Source organism: Coregonus lavaretus (genome assembly GCF_964263955.1).
Source record: "Coregonus lavaretus genome assembly, contig: HAP1_SCAFFOLD_5693, whole genome shotgun sequence".
In the NCBI taxonomy this organism is placed as follows: domain Eukaryota; kingdom Metazoa; phylum Chordata; class Actinopteri; order Salmoniformes; family Salmonidae; genus Coregonus; species Coregonus lavaretus.
Window position 1 is genome coordinate 14,094 of NW_028159181.1, and position 24,019 is coordinate 38,112.

The window sequence follows — 24,019 nt, forward strand, 5'->3', positions numbered from 1 at the left end:
AGATGGGATAGGGCAGTGTGCAGTGTGATGGCGATTGTATCGTCTGTGGATCTATTGGGGCGGTAAGCAAATTGAAGTGGGTCTAGGGTGACAGGTAAGGTAGAGTTAATATGATCCTTGACTAGTCTCTCAAAGCACTTCATGATGACAGAGGTGAGTGCTACGGGGCGATAGTCATTTAGTTCAGTTACCTTTGCTTTCTTGGAAGACTTACAGTGAGAGACCTGTGAAAGCTTATGGTAACACTTCACTGTAGGTATCCTTATGAATGCATTCTATTGAGAGCAACTGTAGGCTAATATTTTTATGTTGTTGCATTTAATCATTTGATCCAATCTTCTGCTTTTCTTTATTTTTAGAATAATGTTGATCCATATTTCTCTATTTTTTCTCATTTCAGGCCACAATCGGAATAGACTTCCTGTCAAAAACCATGTACCTGGAAGACCGAACGGTAAGTAGCTCAATCTAAAACACACAGGGACACAGTGTCAGAGAGAAAAGTTCATTTGCTCATAATCCAAGGCTCTCTACTGCCATTTTAGTGTCAACACCAGGGCCACTTCTATCTCTCTGTGAAATATCACATCACCTCAGTTTTAGGTATCCTGGCCTGCGGTCCAAATGGCACCCTATTCCTTATGTGGTGCACTACTGTAGACCATGGCCCCATAGGGCTCTGAACCCTTAATATACTCAGTCATTGGTCCTGAATAGGGCTGTTATGGTGATCACACTGCAAGTCATGATGCGGTCAAATTCCACGTGACCGTTGAGTCGTGCCGCTGATGGTCATACCAAACTTGCTAACGGCCAGTCACTAACGGCCTGGTACTAACGGCCTGGTACTAACGGCCTGGTACTAACGGCCTGGTACTAACGGCCTGGTACTAACGGCCTGGTACTAACGGCCTGGTACTAACGGCCTGGTACTAACGGCCTGGTACTAACGGCCAGTCACTAACGGCCTGGTACTAACGGCCTGGTACTAACGGCCTGGTACTAACGGCCTGGTACTAACGGCCTGGTACTAACGGCCAGTCACTAACGGCCTGGTACTAACGGCCTGGTACTAACGGCCTGGTACTAACGGCCTGGTACTAACGGCCTGGTACTAATGGCCAGTCACTAACGGCCTGGTACTAACGGCCTGTCACTAACGGCCTGGTACTAACGGCCTGGTACTAACGGCCTGGTACTAACGGCCTGGTACTAACGGCCTGGTACTAACGGCCTGGTACTAACGGCCAGTCACTAACGGCCTGGTACTAACGGTCTGGTACTAACGGCCTGGTACTAACGGCCTGGTACTAACGGCCTGGTACTAACGGCCTGGTACTAACGGCCAGTCACTAACGGCCTGGTACTAACGGCCTGGTACTAACGGCCTGGTACTAACGGCCAGTCACTAACGGCCTGGTACTAACGGCCTGGTACTAACGGCCTGGTACTAACGGCCAGTCACTAACGGCCTGGTACTAACGGTCTGGTACTAACGGCCTGGTACTAACGGCCTGGTACTAACGGCCTGGTACTAACGGCCTGGTACTAACGGCCAGTCACTAACGGCCTGGTACTAACGGCCTGGTACTAACGGCCTGGTACTAACGGCCTGGTACTAACGGCCTGGTACTAACGGCCTGGTACTAACGGCCTGGTACTCAGCACTCTATTGTCCCTCTAATCACTCTGACATCAATGCAAATGTGATCAAAGATCAAGTTAAACACTTCATGAGAGACCTGGCCTTCAGAGTTTGAGCGGAATAGGATTGCCCATTGCTCAGTGAGAGCCAGCTCCTCATAGCTGGTTGATGCATGCAATGAAATAAGTGTTCCTATAAGCCCATGTTGCGCAACATTTCTATAGACTGTGCTGTGCAATTGCTTGAGAAAACAGAGTTTCGATGGCCTCTATTAAAAAGAGGAGGATCCCATCAGCTTTCTGTAGACTAGGCCTACTATATTTATTTCTCAACTTTCCTGATATTAAACACATTGCTTCGCTTTACAACCAGAGTAGCCTACCTGGCTGGCATGAAAATGAACCGGGGGAAAAGCATCCTCTATTCGCTATTCAAGTGCAGACGGATGACATGTATTTTCCCCCTGCCCCTGTTCTGATTGGTGCATGATAGGGGTCCATTCTAAATCCAAAACTAATACTACACATTTTATTTAGTACATGTAAAGTCCAGATTAAATTGAGAATAGTCTGATGGGGTGACAATATTATCCCTTTCATTTCTTTGTGACTTTTTCAAATAGGCCTATATGTTTCGATAAGGTTTGTTTCACAATTAAAGTTGCAAAATAACCTGTAGGCCTAGGACCCCTGCAATGGGGTTGGACAGTCCGTAGCCTACGAAAGCCTAGTGAAAAATGTGTTCTTATAAGCCCAGTCATTGCGCAATCGCATGTGAAAACAGAGAATTCTTCAAATTAAGCACATTAATTTGCTTTATAACCGGCGTAGCCTACATGGCATATTAAAAACATAACCGGGGAAAAGCATCCTCTATTCGCTATTCGAGTGCTGGATACGGATGACATATTTTTTTTGTGGGCCATTCTAAATCTAAAATAATTCCTCACATACAGCGCCTTCAGAAAGTATTCATACCCCTTGACTTATTCCACATTTTGTTGTAGAGTAAGCACAATGTTGTTGATCCGTCATTCAGTTTTCTCCCATCACAGCCATTAAACTCTGTAACTGTTTTAAAGTCAGCATTGGCCTCAGTGTGAAATCCCTGAGCGGTTTCCTTCCTCTCCGGCAACTGAGTTAGGAAGGACGGCTGTATCTTTGTGGTGACTGGGTGTATTGATACACCATCTAAAGTGTAATTAATAACTTCACCATGCTCAAAGGGATATTCAATGTCTGCTTTTTTTTTCTTTTTACCCATCTACCAATAGGTGCCCTTCTTTGCAAGGCATTGGAATATGGTTGAATCTGTTTCAAATTCACTGCTTGACCATGGGAACTTACAGATAATTGTATGTGTGGGGTTCAGAGACGAGGTAGTCATTCAAAAATCAAGTTATACACTATTATTGCACAGAGTGAGTCCATGCAACTTATTATGTGACTTGTTTAGCAAATTTTTACTCCTGAACTTATTTAGGCTTGAAAAAATTGAAAAACATAATTCCACTTTGACATTATGGGGTATTGTGTGTAGGCCAGTGACACAAACATTCTAAATATAATCCTTTTAAAATTCAGGCTGTAACACAAAATGTGTAAAAAGTCAAGGGGTGTGAATACTTTCTGAAGTCCCTGTACATTAGTAGGTTATATGTAAAGACCAGATTAAATTGAGAATATTCTAATGGGGTGAGAATATTATCAAGTGCTTGTCAAATTGTGAATGAGAGACTGTTGAAGTGTGTGCAGACTGCGCTGTCACGACTTCCTCCGTAGCTGCCTCCTCTCCTTGTTCGGGCAGGCTTCGGCGTTCGTCGTCACCGGCCTTCTAGCCACTGCCGCTCCTCATCTCATCATTCCATTTGTTTTGTCTTGTTTATTACACACACCTGGTTCATATCCCCTCATCAGTACCTGTGTAAGTGTTCCCTCTGCCCCCTTGTCTTTGTGTGTGATTGTTTATTGTGGAGGTTAGATTAGCTCGGTGGAGCTCTTTGTATTTTGTATCGCCAGGATATTTCAGCCGTGTGCCTTGTTGTTTCCAGTGTGCCTGATTTCCGCACTGGAGTGTTTGACGCATTGCTGCGTACCGCTGTGTTACGGAAATAAACCTTTTATTCTGTTATTTACCCTCCTGTGCCTGACTCCTTCTAAATCACTCACCACAGAATCACACACCAAGACATGGAGTCAGCAGGAGATGAGAACATGCCTGGAGTCGTGGCGTGGGTCCGGACGCATTCTACTATATTAGCCAGCTTGGGAGAAGTGATGGATCAGGTTCTCCAGGTCGTCCAACGCCTGGAGAGGAGAGTACCCGACCCTTCAGGACCAGCTGAGCGACCGGATCCACCTACACCCCAGCACCCAGAGGGATTAATGTATCCCGACCAAGGGATTATGACGGGACAGCTGCCCGCTGCCAGGGATTCCTCCTGTAGTTAGACCTCTTCTTCTCAACCATCAGCCCTGCTCCATTGGAGCGGGAGAAGGTGTCTGCTCTCGTCTCCTGCCTCTCTGGGAAAGCCCTGGAGTGGGCCAACACGGTCTGGAGTGAAGGAGGAGCCGTGTCGGACAACTACGAGGAGTTCGCTCGCCTCTTCCGGGCAGTCTTCGATCACCCGCCCGAAGGAAGAGAGGCGGGCGAGCGGCTGGTCCAACTGAGGCAGGGGACGAGGACCGCACAGGACTTTGTCCCCGGCAGGCTAGCTCCCTTCGTACTCTAGCGGCTGGGTCCGGGTGGAACGAGCGGGCCCTCATCGACAGATTCCGGTGCATCCTGCGAGAGGTCGTCCGAAGGGAGCTAGCCTGCCGGGATGCCATGTTGACTTTTGACCAGCTGGTGGACATGACCATCCGGTTGGACAACCTGCTAGCAGCAAGAGGACGTCCTGGAAGGGGCCTGCCCGTTTCACCCCCCTTCAACCCGGATTCAGTTCCGATGGAGCTGGGTGGTGCAGTGATCCGGGAGAACGGAGGACGACAGCTCCAGTGTCACTCTTATGGCAGGAGAGGACATTCTGCTGCACGCTGTCGTCAGGGTTCTTCCGGGTCTGGAGGCGGCAGGCAGGGCACTCTCGCGTCACCCTAGGTAGCGCAAACCCAAACTCGTTCAGAGCCCTCTGCTGCACACTGCACCATACACGTCACCTTCTCTGATTACACAGTAATTTCCCAGTGTAAGGCGTTGGTCGATTCAGGTGCAGATGGGAACTTCATGGACAGGTCGTTAGCTCATAGTCTAGGTATTACGTTGGTTCCCCTATCCATTCCACTGCCCATCAAAGCACTTGACAGTCGACCATTAGGGTCAGGGTTCGTTAGGGAAGTTACAGCACCAGTCATAATGGTTACGCATGAGACCCACCTTTTTTATTATTAAGTCTCCTGATTTCCCTGTTGTGTTGTTCTTCCCTGGTTAGCACTACACAACCCCACCTTTTCATGGTCGCAGAGGGTTCTCACAGGGTGGTCGCGAGAGTGTCAGGGTAGGTGTCTAGCTGTTTCCGTTGGTACAACCACGGTGGAAAGTCCAGACACTACCTCCACCGTGCGCATTCCCTCCGAATACCTCGATTTGGCACATGCGTTTTCCAAAACGCAGGCGACCAAATTACCACTTCATCGGGCGGGGGATTGCGCGATAAACTTCCGGGTAGACGTTGTGCCTCCCAGGAGTCATGTATATCCCCTGTCGCAGGCTGAAACGGAGGCGATGGAGACATATGTCTCCGAGTCCCTGCGCCAGGGGTTCATACGTCCCTCCACTTCGCCCGCCTCCTCAAGTTTCTTTTTTGCATTGATTACTGAGCACTTAACAAAGGGACAATTCGTTATAGTTATCCTCTACCCCTCATTCCATCTGTAATCGAGTCAATGCATGGGGCGTGCTTCTTCACAAAATTAGATCTCAGAAGTGCATACAACCTGGTGCATGTCCGGGAAGGGGACAAGTGGAAGACAGCATTCAGCACAACCACGGGGCATTACGAATACCTGGTGATGCCGTATGGTTTGATGAATGCTCCATCAGTCTTCCAGTCCCATTGTGAACGCTGTGTTTCGGGACATGCTTGGTCACGGTGTAGTGGTCTACATCGATGACATTCTGGTGTATTCTGCTACGCGCGCCGAGCATGTGTCCCTGGTTCGCAAAGTGCTGGGCCGACTGTTCGAACATGACCTTTATGCCAACACAGAAAAGTGTCTATTTTCCCAACAGTCCGTTTCCTTCCTCGGATACCGCATTACCACCTCAGGTGTGGAGATGGAGGGAGATCGCATTTCAGCCGTGCGTAATTGGCAGACTCCAACCACGGTAAAGGAGGTGCAGCGCTTTATTGGCTTTGCCAACTACTATTGGAGGTTTATCTGGGGCTTTGGCAAGGTCGCAGCTTCCATCACCTGTCTGTTGAAGGGTGGGCCGTCCCGGCTCCGCTGGTCTGCTGAGGCTGACAGGGCTTTCAGTAACCTAAGGGCTCTGTTCAACTCAGCCCGACGTAGGGATAGGCGCTGTCCTATCTCAAAGCTCGGGCACGCCACCCAAGCTCCGCCCCTGTGCCTTCTTCTCCAAGAAGCTCAGCCCGGCGGAGCAGAACTACGACGTTGGTGATCGGTAGCTGTTGGCTGTTGTCAGAGCCCTGACCGTGTGGAGGCACTGGCTCGTGGGGGCGAAACACCCTTTCCTCGCCTGGACTGACCACCGTAACCTGGAGTACATCTGGGCAGCGAGGAGGCTGAACCCTCGCCAGGCCAGGTGGGCCCTGTTCTTCACCCGGTTTGATTTTACACTGTCCTACATACCGGGTACAAAGAACGTGAAGGCAGACGCACTGTCACGGCTGTACGACACAGAGGAGAGGCCCATAGACAACACCCCCATACTCCCGACCTCCTGCATTGTGGCGCCGGTAGTATGGGCGGTGGACACGGACATAGAGCGGGCGTTACGCACAGAGCCATCTCCACCTCAGTGCCCGGCTGGGCTGCAGTATGTGCCGTCTCTTGTCTGTGACCGTCTGATCTATTGGGCACACACGTCCCCCTCCTCTGGTCACCCAGGTATCGGTCGTACAGTGCGATGCCTGACCTGAAAGTACTGGTGGCCTACCTTGGCTAAGGATGTGAGGGTGTATGTCACATCCTGCTCGGTGTGCGCCCAGAGTAAGGCACCTAGGTACCTCCCAGTGGGTAAGTTACATCCCTTACCAGTTCCACAACGGCCATGGTCCCACTTGTGTATTGTATTGACTTTCTCACTGATCTTCCCCTCTCCCAAGGCAACACCACCATCCTGGTCGCCGTGGACCGCTTTTCTAAAGCCTGCCGCTTCCTTCCTCTGCCCGGTCTCCCCACGGCCCTGCAGACAGCGGAGGCCCTGTTTACTCACGTCTTCTGGCACTACGGGGTGCCAGAGGACATAGTGTCTGACCGGGGTCCCCAGTTTACATCCAGGGTCTGGAAGGTGTTCATTGAACTTCTGGGGGTCTCACCCCGAGTGTAATGGGCAGGTGGAACGGGTGAATCAGGATGTGGATAGGTTCCTGCGTTCTTACTGCCAGGACCGGCCGTGGGTCGGTGTTCTTGCCATGGGCAGAATATGTCCAGAACTCTCTCTGCCACTCCTCCACTAACAGACAGTGGTCCCAGGCTGTCTGGATGTGTGAGGGAGACAGTGGTCCCAGGCTGTCTGGATGTGTGAGGGAGACAGTGGTCCCAGGCTCTCTGTCTGTGTGAGGGAGACAGTGGTCCCAGGCTCTCTGGATGTGTGAGGGAGACAGTGTTACCACTTGACTCTGTCATATCCTCACATGGCCTCTCCTATCATTGCTACGCAGACGACACACAACTAATCTACTCCTTTCCCCCTTCAGCTAACCAGGTGGCGAATCGCATCTCTGCATGTCTGGAAGACATATCAGTGTGGATGACAGATCACCACCTCAAGCTGAACCTCGGCAAGACGGAGCTGCTCTTCCTCCCGGGGAAGGACTGCCCGTTCCATGATCTCGCCATCACGGTTGACAACTCTGTTGTGTCCTCCTCCAAGAGTGCAAAAAGCCTTGGCGTGACCCTGGACAACACCCTGTCGTTCTCCGCTAACATCAAGGCGGTGACCCGATCCTGTAGGTTCATGCTCTACAACATTCGGAGAGTACGACCCTGCCTTACACAGGAAGCGGCACAGGTCCTAATCTATTGAGACCATATACCTCTGACGGTAGCAGACCGTGCCACTACTTCTTCCCAGGGTTGCCAGGACCCTTCCTCCAGCCAACCATGACCATCCTGAGGTCAGGATCATCCATCTGCAGTTCTCGCCAACCTTGTTCATTGCCTGGTAGCAGCTCCCGGCAGTAGTCTTCAACATCCTGTCTGCTCTGACCCCAGTAGAACCTAGGGAACGGCACCTCCGTACCTTCAGGCTCTGATCAGTCCCTACACCCAAACGAGGGCATTGCGTTCATCCACCTCTGGCCTGCTGGCTCCCCTTCCTCTGCGGAAGCATAGTTCCCGCTCAGCCCAGTTAAAACTGTTTGCTGCTCAGGCACCCCAATGGTGGAACAAGCTCCCCCACGACGCAGGACAGCGGAGTCACTCACCACCTTCCGGAGACACTTGAAACCCCACCTCTTTAAGGAATACCAGGAATAGGATAAAGTAATCCTTCTACCCCCCCTTACCCCACCCCCCACCCCCCCAAAAAAAATATATATTGTAAAGTGGTTATCCCACTGGCTATAAGGTGAATGCACCAATTTGTAAGTCACTCTGGATAAGAGCGTCGGCTAAATGACGTAAATGTAAATGTAAATGTCCCAGGCTGTCTGTCTGTGTGAGGGAGACAGTGGTCCAAGGCTGTCTGGATGTGTGAGGGAAACAGTGGTCCCAGGCTCTCTGTCTGTGTGAGGGAGAGGGTGGTCCCAGGCTGTCTGGATGTGTGAGGGAGATGTGGTCCCATGGTCTCTGTCTGTGTGAGGGAGAGGGTGGTCCCAGGCTCTCTGTCTGTGTGAGGGAGACAGTGGTCCCAGGCTGTCTGGATGTGTGAGGGAGAAAGTGGTCCCAGACTCTCTGTCTGTGTGAGGGAGACAGTAGTCCCGTGCTGTCTGTCTGTGTGAGGGAGACAGTGGTCCCATGCTGTCTGGATGTGTGAGGGAGACAGTGGTCCCATGCTGTCTGGATGTGTGAGGGAGTCAGTGGTCCCAGGCTCTCTGTCTGTGTGAGGGAGACAGTGGTCCCAGGCTCTCTGGACCTGGTGAATAATCTGACGATCCCCAGGTGTCTCTCTCTGATCCCCAGGTGTCTCTCTTTGATCCCCAGGTGTCTCTCTCTGATCCACAGGTGTCTCTCTCTGATCCCCAGGTGTCTCTCTCTGATCCCCAGGTGTCTCTCTCTGATCCCCAGGTGTCTCTCTCTGATCCCCAGGTGTCTCTCTCTGATCCCCAGGTGTCTCTCTGATCCCCAGGTGTGTCTCTCTGATCCCCAGGTGTGTCTCTCTGATCCCCAGGTGTGTCTCTCTGATCCCCAGGTGTCTCTCTCTGATCCCCAGGTGTCTCTCTCTGATCCCCAGGTGTGTCTCTCTGATCCCCAGGTGTGTCTCTCTGATCCCTAGGTGTGTCTCTCTGATCCCCAGGTGTGTCTCTCTGATCCCCAGGTGTGTCTCTCTGATTCCCATGTGTCTCTCTCTGATCCCCAGGTGTCTCTCTCTGATCCCCAGGTGTGTCTCTCTGATCCCCAGGTGTCTCTCTCTGATCCCCAGGTGTGTCTCTCTGATCCCCAGGTGTCTCTCTGATCCCCAGGTGTGTCTCTCTGATCCCCAGGTGTGTCTCTCTGATCCCCAGGTGTCTCTCTCTGATCCCCAGGTGTGTCTCTCTGATCCCCAGGTGTCTCTCTCTGATCCCCAGGTGTGTCTCTCTGATCCCCAGGTGTGTCTCTCTGATCCCCAGGTGTGTCTCTCTGATCCCCAGGTGTGTCTCTCTGATCCCCAGGTGTCTCTCTCTGATCCCCAGGTGTGTCTCTCTGATCCCCAGGTGTGTCTCTCTGATCCCCAGGTGTCTCTCTCTGATCCCCAGGTGTGTCTCTCTGATCCCCAGGTGTCTCTCTGATCCCCAGGTGTCTCTCTGATCCCCAGGTGTCTCTCTCTGATCCCCAGGTGAGGTTGCAGCTGTGGGACACGGCAGGACAGGAGCGCTTCAGGAGTCTCATACCCTCCTACATACGAGACTCTACTGTGGCCGTGGTGGTGTATGATATTACAAGTGAGTGAGGCTCACACACACACACACACACACACACACACACACACACGCACACACACACACACGTATACACATACATATATATATTATTTTTTTAACCTTTATTTTACAATGACGGCCTACCAAAAGGCAAAAGGCCTCCTGCGGGGACGGGGTCTGAGATTAAAAATATAGGAGAAAACACACATCACGACAAGAGACGCCACAACACTACATAAAGAGAGACACCACAACACTACATAAAGAGAGACACCACAACACTACATAAAGAGAGACACCACAACACTACATAAAGAGAGACACCACAACACTACATAAAGAGAGACGCCACAACACTACATAAAGAGAGACACCACAACACTACATAAAGAGAGACACCACAACACTACATAAAGAGAGACACCACTACACTACATAAAGAGAGACACCACAACACTACATAAAGAGAGACGCCACAACACTACATAAAGAGAGACACCACAGAGAGACGCCACAACACTACATAAAGAGAGACACCACAACACTACATAAAGAGAGACACCCCAACACTACATAAAGAGAGACGCCACAACACTACATAAAGAGAGACACCACAACACTACATAAAGAGAGACGCCACAACACTACATAAAGAGAGACACCCCAACACTACATAAAGAGAGACGCCACAACACTACATAAAGAGAGACACCACAACACTACATAAAGAGAGACGCCACAACACTACATAAAGAGAGACACCACAACACTACATAAAGAGAGACACCACAACACTACATAAAGAGAGACACCACAACACTACATAAAGAGAGACACCACTACACTACATAAAGAGAGACACCACAACACTACATAAAGAGAGACGCCACAACACTACATAAAGAGAGACACCACAACACTACATAAAGAGAGACACCCCAACACTACATAAAGAAAGACGCCACAACACTACATAAAGAGAGACACCACAACACTACATAAAGAGAGACGCCACAACACTACATAAAGAGAGACACCACAACACTACATAAAGAGAGACGCCACAACACTCCATAAAGAGAGACACCACAACACTACATAAAGAGACACCACAACACTACATAAAGAGAGACACCACAACACTACATAAAGAGAGACACCACAACACTACATAAAGAGAGACGCCACAACACTACATAAAGAGAGACACCACAACACTACATAAAGAGAGACACCACAACACTACATAAAGAGAGACACCCCAACACTACATAAAGAGAGACACCACAACACTACATAAAGAGAGACGCCACAACACTACATAAAGAGAGACACCACAACACTACATAAAGAGAGACACCACAACACTACATAAAGAGAGACACCACAACACTACATAAAGAGAGACACCACAACACTACATAAAGAGAGACACCCCAACACTACATAAAGAGAGACGCCACAACACTACATAAAGAGAGACACCACAACACTACATAAAGAGAGACACCCCAACACTACATAAAGAGAGACGCCACAACACTACATAAAGAGAGACACCACAACACTACATAAAGAGAGACACCACAACACTCCATAAAGAGAGACCTAAGACAACACTACATAAAGAGAGACCTAAGACAACACTACATAAAGAGAGACACCACAACACTACATAAAGAGAGACGCCACAACACTACATAAAGAGAGACACCACAACACTACATAAAGAGAGACACCCCAACACTACATAAAGAGAGACGCCACAACACTACATAAAGAGAGACACCACAACACTACATAAAGAGAGACGCCACAACACTACATAAAGAGAGACACCACAACACTACATAAAGAGAGACACCACAACACTACATAAAGAGAGACACCACAACACTACATAAAGAGAGACACCACTACACTACATAAAGAGAGACACCACAACACTACATAAAGAGAGACGCCACAACACTACATAAAGAGAGACACCACAACACTACATAAAGAGAGACACCCCAACACTACATAAAGAGAGACGCCACAACACTACATAAAGAGAGACACCACAACACTACATAAAGAGAGACGCCACAACACTACATAAAGAGAGACACCACAACACTACATAAAGAGAGACACCACAACACTACATAAAGAGAGACGCCACAACACTACATAAAGAGAGACGCCACAACACTCCATAAAGAGAGACACCACAACACTACATAAAGAGAGACGCCACAACACTACATAAAGAGAGACACCACAACACTACATAAAGAGAGACACCCCAACACTACATAAAGAGAGACGCCACAACACTACATAAAGAGAGACACCACAACACTACATAAAGAGAGACGCCACAACACTACATAAAGAGAGACACCACAACACTACATAAAGAGAGACGCCACAACACTACATAAAGAGAGACACCACAACACTACATAAAGAGAGACACCACAACACTACATAAAGAGAGACACAACACTACATAAAGAGAGACACCACAACACTACATAAAGAGAGACACCACAACACTACATAAAGAGAGACCTAAGACAACACTACATAAAGAGAGACGCCACAACACTACATAAAGAGAGACACCACAACACTACATAAAGAGAGACACCACAACACTACATAAAGAGAGACACCACAACACTACATAAAGAGAGACACCACAACACTACATAAAGAGAGACACCACAACACTACATAAAGAGAGACACCACAACACTACATAAAGAGAGACACCACAACACTACATAAAGAGAGACACCCCAACACTACATAAAGAGAGACGCCACAACACTACATAAAGAGAGACACCACAACACTACATAAAGAGAGACGCCACAACACTACATAAAGAGAGACACCCCAACACTACATAAAGAGAGACGCCACAACACTACATAAAGAGAGACACCACAACACTACATAAAGAGAGACGCCACAACACTACATAAAGAGAGACACCACAACACTACATAAAGAGAGACACCACAACACTACATAAAGAGAGACACCACAACACTACATAAAGAGAGACACCACTACACTACATAAAGAGAGACACCACAACACTACATAAAGAGAGACGCCACAACACTACATAAAGAGAGACACCACAACACTACATAAAGAGAGACACCCCAACACTACATAAAGAAAGACGCCACAACACTACATAAAGAGAGACACCACAACACTAAATAAAGAGAGACGCCACAACACTACATAAAGAGAGACACCACAACACTACATAAAGAGAGACGCCACAACACTCCATAAAGAGAGACACCACAACACTACATAAAGAGACACCACAACACTACATAAAGAGAGACACCACAACACTACATAAAGAGAGACACCACAACACTACATAAAGAGAGACACCACAACACTACATAAAGAGAGACACCACAACACTACATAAAGAGAGACACCACAACACTACATAAAGAGAGACGCCACAACACTACATAAAGAGAGACACCACAACACTACATAAAGAGACACCACAACACTACATAAAGAGAGACACCACAACACTACATAAAGACACCACAACACTACATAAAGAGAGACGCCACAACACTACATAAAGAGAGACACCACAACACTACATAAAGAGAGACACCACAACACTACATAAAGAGAGACACCCCAACACTACATAAAGAGAGACACCACAACACTACATAAAGAGAGACGCCACAACACTACATAAAGAGAGACACCACAACACTACATAAAGAGAGACACCACAACACTACATAAAGAGAGACACCACAACACTACATAAAGAGAGACACCACAACACTACATAAAGAGAGACACCCCAACACTACATAAAGAGAGACGCCACAACACTACATAAAGAGAGACACCACAACACTACATAAAGAGAGACACCCCAACACTACATAAAGAGAGACGCCACAACACTACATAAAGAGAGACACCACAACACTACATAAAGAGAGACACCACAACACTCCATAAAGAGAGACCTAAGACAACACTACATAAAGAGAGACCTAAGACAACACTACATAAAGAGAGACACCACAACACTACATAAAGAGAGACGCCACAACACTACATAAAGAGAGACACCACAACACTACATAAAGAGAGACACCCCAACACTACATAAAGAGAGACGCCACAACACTACATAAAGAGAGACACCACAACACTACATAAAGAGAGACGCCACAACACTACATAAAGAGAGACACCACAACACTACATAAAGAGAGACACCACAACACTACATAAAGAGAGACACCACAACACTACATAAAGAGAGACACCACTACACTACATAAAGAGAGACACCACAACACTACATAAAGAGAGACGCCACAACACTACATAAAGAGAGACACCACAACACTACATAAAGAGAGACACCCCAACACTACATAAAGAGAGACGCCACAACACTACATAAAGAGAGACACCACAACACTACATAAAGAGAGACGCCACAACACTACATAAAGAGAGACACCACAACACTACATAAAGAGAGACACCACAACACTACATAAAGAGAGACGCCACAACACTACATAAAGAGAGACGCCACAACACTCCATAAAGAGAGACACCACAACACTACATAAAGAGAGACGCCACAACACTACATAAAGAGAGACACCACAACACTACATAAAGAGAGACACCCCAACACTACATAAAGAGAGACGCCACAACACTACATAAAGAGAGACACCACAACACTACATAAAGAGAGACGCCACAACACTACATAAAGAGAGACACCACAACACTACATAAAGAGAGACGCCACAACACTCCATAAAGAGAGACACCACAACACTACATAAAGAGAGACCTAAGACAACACTACATAAAGAGAGACGCCACAACACTACATAAAGAGAGACACCACAACACTACATAAAGAGAGACACCACAACACTACATAAAGAGAGACACCACAACACTACATAAAGAGAGACACCACAACACTACATAAAGAGAGACACCACAACACTACATAAAGAGAGACACCACAACACTACATAAAGAGAGACACCACAACACTACATAAAGAGAGACACCACAACACTACATAAAGAGAGACACCACAACACTACATAAAGAGAGACACCACAACACTACATAAAGAGAGACACCACAACACTACATAAAGAGAGACGCCACAACACTACATAAAGAGAGACACCACAACACTACATAAAGAGACACCACAACACTACATAAAGAGAGACACCACAACACTACATAAAGACACCACAACACTACATAAAGAGAGACGCCACAACACTACATAAAGAGAGACACCACAACACTACATAAAGAGAGACACCACAACACTACATAAAGAGAGACACCCCAACACTACATAAAGAGAGACACCACAACACTACATAAAGAGAGACGCCACAACACTACATAAAGAGAGACACCACAACACTACATAAAGAGAGACACCACAACACTACATAAAGAGAGACACCACAACACTACATAAAGAGAGACACCACAACACTACATAAAGAGAGACACCCCAACACTACATAAAGAGAGACGCCACAACACTACATAAAGAGAGACACCACAACACTACATAAAGAGAGACACCCCAACACTACATAAAGAGAGACGCCACAACACTACATAAAGAGAGACACCACAACACTACATAAAGAGAGACACCACAACACTCCATAAAGAGAGACACCACAACACTACATAAAGAGAGACCTAAGACAACACTACATAAAGAGAGACGCCACAACACTACATAAAGAGAGACACCACAACACTACATAAAGAGAGACACCACAACACTACATAAAGAGAGACACCACAACACTACATAAAGAGAGACACCCCAACACTACATAAAGAGAGACGCCACAACACTACATAAAGAGAGACACCACAACACTACATAAAGAGAGACACCACAACACTACGTAAAGAGAGACACCACAACACTACATAAAGAGAGACACCACAACACTACATAAAGAGAGACACCACAACACTCCATAAAGAGAGACACCACAACACTACATAAAGAGAGACACCACAACACTACATAAAGAGAGACGCCACAACACTACATAAAGAGAGACACCACAACACTACATAAAGAGAGACACCACAACACTACATAAAGAGAGACACCACAACACTACATAAAGAGAGACACCACAACACTACATAAAGAGAGACACCACAACACTACATAAAGAGAGACACCACAACACTACATAAGGAGAGACACCACAACACTACATAAAGAGAGACACCACAACACTACATAAAGAGAGACACCACAACACTACATAAAGAGAGACACCACAACACTACATAAAGAGAGACACCACAACACTACATAAAGAGAGACACCACAACACTACATAAAGAGAGACACCACAACACTACATAAAGAGAGACCTAAGACAACACTACATAAAGAGAGACACCACAACACTACATAAAGAAAGACACCACAACACTACATAAAGAGAGATGCCACAACACTCCATAAAGAGAGACACCACAACACTACATAAAGACAGACGCCACAACACTCCATAAAGAGAGACACCAAAACACTACATAAAGAGAGACGCCACAACACTACATAAAGAGAGACACCACAACACTACATAAAGAGAGATGCCACAACACTCCATAAAGAGAGACACCACAACACTACATAAAGACAGACGCCACAACACTACATAAAGAGAGACACCAAAACACTACATAAAGAGAGACGCCACAACACTACATAAAGAGAGACACCACAACACTACATAAAGAGAGACGCCACAACACTACATAAAGAGAGACGCCACAACACTACATAAAGAGAGACACCACAACACTACATAAAGAGAGACGCCACAACACTACATAAAGAGAGACACCACAACACTACATAAAGAGAGACACCACAACACTACATAAAGAGAGACACCACAACACTACATAAAGAGAGACACCACAACACTACATAAAGAGAGACGCCACAACACTACATAAAGAGAGACACCACAACACTACATAAAGAGAGACACCACAACACTACATAAAGAGAGACACCACAACACTCCATAAAGAGAGACACCACAACACTACATAAAGAGAGACCTAAGACAACACTACATAAAGAGAGACGCCACAACACTACATAAAGAGAGACACCACAACACTACATAAAGAGAGACACCACAACACTACATAAAGAGAGACACCACAACACTACATAAAGAGAGACACCCCAACACTACATAAAGAGAGACGCCACAACACTACATAAAGAGAGACACCACAACACTACATAAAGAGAGACACCACAACACTACGTAAAGAGAGACACCACAACACTACATAAAGAGAGACACCACAACACTACATAAAGAGAGACACCACAACACTCCATAAAGAGAGACACCACAACACTACATAAAGAGAGACACCACAACACTACATAAAGAGAGACGCCACAACACTACATAAAGAGAGACACCACAACACTACATAAAGAGAGACACCACAACACTACATAAAGAGAGACACCACAACACTACATAAAGAGAGACACCACAACACTACATAAAGAGAGACACCACAACACTACATAAAGAGAGACACCACAACACTACATAAAGAGAGACACCACAACACTACATAAAGAGAGACACCACAACACTACATAAAGAGAGACACCACAACACTACATAAAGAGAGACACCACAACACTACATAAAGAGAGACACCACAACACTACATAAAGAGAGACCTAAGACAACACTACATAAAGAGAGACACCACAACACTACATAAAGAAAGACACCACAACACTACATAAAGAGAGATGCCACAACACTCCATAAAGAGAGACACCACAACACTACATAAAGAGAGACGCCACAACACTCCATAAAGAGAGACACCACAACACTACATAAAGAGAGACACCAAAACACTACATAAAGAGAGACGCCACAACCTTACATAAAGAGAGACACCACAACACTACATAAAGAGAGACGCCACAACACTACATAAAGAGAGACGCCACAACACTACATAAAGAGAGACACCACAACACTACATAAAGAGAGACGCCACAACACTACATAAAGAGAGACACCACAACACTACATAAAGAGAGACACCACAACACTACATAAAGAGAGACACCACAACACTACATAAAGAGAGACACCACAACACTACATAAAGAGAGACGCCACAACACTACATAAAGAGAGACACCACAACACTACATAAAGAGAGACACAACAACACTACATAAAGAGAGACCTAAGACAACAACACTACATAAAGAGAGACGCCACAACACTACATAAAGAGAGACGCCACAACACTCCATAAAGAGAGACACCACAACACTACATAAAGAGAGACACCAAAACACTACATAAAGAGAGACGCCACAACACTACATAAAGAGAGACACCACAACACTACATAAAGAGAGACGCCACAACACTACATAAAGAGAGACGCCACAACACTACATAAAGAGAGACACCACAACACTACATAAAGAGAGACACCACAACACTACATAAAGAGAGACACCACAACACTACATAAAGAGAGACACCACAACACTACATAAAGAGAGACACCCCAACACTACATAAAGAGAGACGCCACAACACTACATAAAGAGAGACACCACAACACTACATAAAGAGAGACACCCCAACACTACATAAAGAGAGACACCACAACACTACATAAAGAGAGACACCACAACACTCCATAAAGAGAGACACCACAACACTACATAAAGAGAGACCTAAGACAACACTACATAAAGAGAGACGCCACAACACTACATAAAGAGAGACACCACAACACTACATAAAGAGAGACACCACAACACTACATAAAGAGAGACACCACAACACTACATAAAGAGAGACACCCCAACACTACATAAAGAGAGACGCCACAACACTACATAAAGAGAGACACCACAACACTACATAAAGAGAGACACCACAACACTACGTAAAGAGAGACACCACAACACTACATAAAGAGAGACACCACAACACTACATAAAGAGAGACACCACAACACTCCATAAAGAGAGACACCACAACACTACATAAAGAGAGACACCACAACACTACATAAAGAGAGACGCCACAACACTACATAAAGAGAGACACCACAACACTACATAAAGAGAGACACCACAACACTACATAAAGAGAGACACCACAACACTACATAAAGAGAGACACCACAACACTACATAAAGAGAGACACCACAACACTACATAAAGAGAGACACCACAACACTACATAAAGAGAGACACCACAACACTACATAAAGAGAGACACCACAACACTACATAAAGAGAGACACCACAACACTACATAAAGAGAGACACCACAACACTACATAAAGAGAGACACCACAACACTACATAAAGAGAGACACCACAACACTACATAAAGAGAGACACCACAACACTACATAAAGAGAGACACCACAACACTACATAAAGAGAGATGCCACAACACTACATAAAGAGAGATGCCACAACACTCCATAAAGAGAGACACCACAACACTCCATAAAGAGAGACACCACAACACTACATAAAGAGAGACACCAAAACACTACATAAAGAGAGACGCCACAACACTACATAAAGAGAGACGCCACAACACTACATAAAGAGAGACACCACAAACTACATAAAGAGAGACGCCACAACACTACATAAAGAGAGACGCCACAACACTACATAAAGAGAGACACCACAACACTACATAAAGAGAGACGCCACAACACTACATAAAGAGAGACACCACAACACTACATAAAGAGAGACACCACAACACTACATAAAGAGAGACACCACAACACTACATAAAGAGAGACACCACAACACTACATAAAGAGAGACGCCACAACACTACATAAAGAGAGACACCACAACACTACATAAAGAGAGACACCACAACACTACATAAAGAGAGACACCACAACACTCCATAAAGAGAGACACCACAACACTACATAAAGAGAGACCTAAGACAACACTACATAAAGAGAGACGCCACAACACTACATAAAGAGAGACACCACAACACTACATAAAGAGAGACACCACAACACTACATAAAGAGAGACACCACAACACTACATAAAGAGAGACACCCCAACACTACATAAAGAGAGACGCCACAACACTACATAAAGAGAGACACCACAACACTACATAAAGAGAGACACCACAACACTACGTATAGAGAGACACCACAACACTACATAAAGAGAGACACCACAACACTACATAAAGAGAGACACCACAACACTCCATAAAGAGAGACACCACAACACTACATAAAGAGAGACACCACAACACTACATAAAGAGAGACGCCACAACACTACATAAAGAGAGACACCACAACACTACATAAAGAGAGACACCACAACACTACATAAAGAGAGACACCACAACACTACATAAAGAGAGACACCACAACACTACATAAAGAGAGACACCACAACACTACATAAAGAGAGACACCACAACACTACATAAAGAGAGACACCACAACACTACATAAAGAGAGACACCACAACACTACATAAAGAGAGACACCACAACACTACATAAAGAGAGACACCACAACACTACATAAAGAGAGATGCCACAACACTCCATAAAGAGAGACACCACAACACTACATAAAGAGAGACGCCATAACACTCCATAAAGAGAGACACCACAACACTACATAAAGAGAGACACCAAAACACTACATAAAGAGAGACGCCACAACACTACATAAAGAGAGACACCACAACACTACATAAAGAGAGACGCCACAACACTACATAAAGAGAGACGCCACAACACTACATAAAGAGAGACACCACAACACTACATAAAGAGAGACGCCACAACACTACATAAAGAGAGACACCACAACACTACATAAAGAGAGACACCACAACACTACATAAAGAGAGACACCCCAACACTACATAAAGAGAGACGCCACAACACTACATAAAGAGAGACACCACAACACTACATAAAGAGAGACGCCACAACACTACATAAAGAGAGACACCACAACACTACATAAAGAGAGACACCCCAACACTACATAAAGAGAGACGCCACAACACTACATAAAGAGAGACACCACAACACTACATAAAGAGAGACGCCACAACACTACATAAAGAGAGACACCACAACACTACATAAAGAGAGACACCACAACACTACATAAAGAGAGACACCACAACACTACATAAAGAGAGACACCACAACACTACATAAAGAGAGACACCCCAACACTACATAAAGAGAGACGCCACACCACTACATAAAGAGAGACCACAACACTACATAAAGAGAGACACCACAACACTACATAAAGAGAGACACCACAACACTACATAAAGAGAGACACCACAACACTACATAAAGAGAGACGCCACAACACTACATAAAGAGAGACACCACAACACTACATAAAGAGAGACACAACAACACTACATAAAGAGAGACCTAAGACAACAACATAGCATGGCAGCAACACATGACAACACAGCATGGTAGCAACACATGACAACACAACATGGCAGCAGCACAACATGGTAGCAGCACAAGACATGGTACAAACATTATTGGGCACAGACAACAGCACAAAGGGCAAGAAGGTAGAGACAACAATACATCAGGCGAAGCAGCCACAACTGTCAGTAAGAGTGTCCATGATTGAGTCTTTGAATGAAGAGATGGAGATAAAACTGTCCAGTTTGAGTGTTTTTTGCAGCTCGTTCCAGTCGCTAGCTGCAGCGAACTGAAAAGAGGAGCGACCCAGGGATGTGTGTGTTTTGGGGACCTTTAACAGAATGTGACTGGCAGAACGGGTGTTGTATGTGGAGGATGAGGGCTGCAGTAGGTATCTCAGATAGGGGGGAGTGAGGCCTGAGAAGGTTTTATAAATAAGCATCAACCAGTGGGTCTTGCGACGGGTACATAGAGATGACCAGTTTACAGAGGAGTATAGAGTGCAGTGATGTGTCCTGTAAAGAGCATTGGTGGCAAATCTGATGGACGAATGGTAAAGAACATCTAGCCGCTCGAGAGCACCCTTACCTGCCGATCTATAAATTACGTCTCCGTAATCTAGCATAGGGTAGGATGGTCATCTGAATCAGGGTTAGTTTGGCAGCTGGGAGTTAAAGAGGAGCGATTACGATAGAGGAAACCAAGTCTAGATTTAACCTCAGCCTGCAGCTTTGATATGTGCTGATAGAGACACACACATCAGATTGTTTCCTTTATTCTCCATAATAAACTGTGACAACTGTATTGTGTCAGGTCCCATTGAAACCATCAGTGGTTTAACTTGTTAGTTAAGAAGAAGAAGGAGCCGTCCTCTTTAACACACACAGACACACACAGACACACACACACCATTCTCTTGTAAGACCATATCCTGGGGAGATGAACAGTAAACCTAATTGCATTCTGAACGAGTGTGTCAAGGTCAAAACAAGTGTATTGATAGTATCAAATACTATCTTGAGTAGGGGAGAGCCGGGACAAAAGTAACACTGGGCGAAAGTAACATTTTCTCAGATAAGACAGACGCTAGGAGGATGTAGTGAAGTGAAGTAAAAAAAAAACAGCCCAGTCCGACCACGTTTTGCCGAGTTATTAACAAAAAGTGGTTTTGGAAGTTTTAAAAAAAAAACGGATCCTGAAGTGTTTCTCGGTTGTAGACTTTAGTTTGTTTAGTTTAGTTTTACATATGTCATGTTCTTAACCCATCTAGTGACTAAATGACAGCGTAGGTTTCAAGTATCATGCTAGCTAGTCTTGGGTGGTAGCCTGGGAGAAGATGCAGGAGAGACGGGTGGGACGAAGGTAAACTGATGACCTGGAATAAAATAAAATACAAGTTTAAGCACAGGCCATTGTCTCCTCTAGTTCATGTTGCTTTTATAATGGTAGCAAAATATCAACGAGTGACTGAATGTTTGAAAAATGATATATGACATAATTAGAATTCTGCCTTAATCTATTGACTTGATGGATCAGCTTCTCACATAAGCTTTTATCGACAGGTTAGTGGTTAAAAATATTTTAGTTGTATTATTCATAAATGACCTACCTACCTGTCAAGCCATGGAAACATATCCTACTACATTCCCATTTAAGTGAGATGAGAAAATGATGGTTATGTGACCCATTTTAGTCTGATTTAATATTGTAAGGCAATGTACTGGTAAGCATCTGCCTCTGGTGTCAAAGGTTGCGATAGAAAGTTGTTTTTTAGATTTTTGTTTTAAGCCTATCCCAAACCTTAACCCTTACCTGAACCATTCAGAGTTAATGCCGAAACGTAAGATTTCGACGTTAATGCCTAAGCTTAACCTTAAACACTTAATAATTTGACATTTGGAAGAACTTCGAAATTTGATGTTTGAGAAAAATGGATGAACGTCTAATTCTGACGTGAGACTGTGAGAGCTAGGTGCATAAAATATGGTCTCTGTAGCTCTATCGATCTCTGAGTGATTAGGAAAAAAACTAAAAGTGTTATTGTCGTCCCAGTTCTTCGCTAGTACCCAACCAACTTGTACAACGTCATGGCATTCATGTACTGTATATTGATGTTACACAGTAGGTCTGTATATTTTGTATGCTCAACCATTATTTGGCAAAACTCAACTTAAAACAAAGATGATATTTGACCAACTACTCTTTTGCTTCTGCTATTCCTCAACAGATGTGAACTCCTTCCAGCAAACATCCAAATGGATCGATGACGTCAGAACAGAAAGAGGGAGTGATGTCATAATTATGCTAGTTGGCAACAAAACAGACTTGGGAGACAAGAGGTAAGAAGTGTTATATTCAGTCATGATTTCTGGCTGCAGCCTAAATGTGCGTCCCAAATGTCACCCTATGGGCCCTGGTCTAAAGTAGTGCACTATAAAGGGAATAGGGTGTTATTTGGGACGTTTCAAAGCACTGCTCCTGGACTACATTACTTCCTTTAACTGTCCCG

General features: G+C 45.5%; 1 protein-coding gene across 1 annotated transcript; it reads left to right on the plus strand.

The window, feature by feature from the left end:
• Positions 1-400: 400 nt before the first annotated feature.
• Positions 401-23,853, plus strand: LOC311123196 (ras-related protein Rab-6A-like; the record flags this gene model as incomplete). Its single annotated transcript, XM_084197459.1, has 3 exons — positions 401-454; positions 9,803-9,908; positions 23,738-23,853. Coding segments are annotated over 3 exons (276 nt in total), but the record flags the coding sequence as incomplete, so codon positions are not given.
• Between the last annotated feature and the right edge of the window lie 166 nt (positions 23,854-24,019).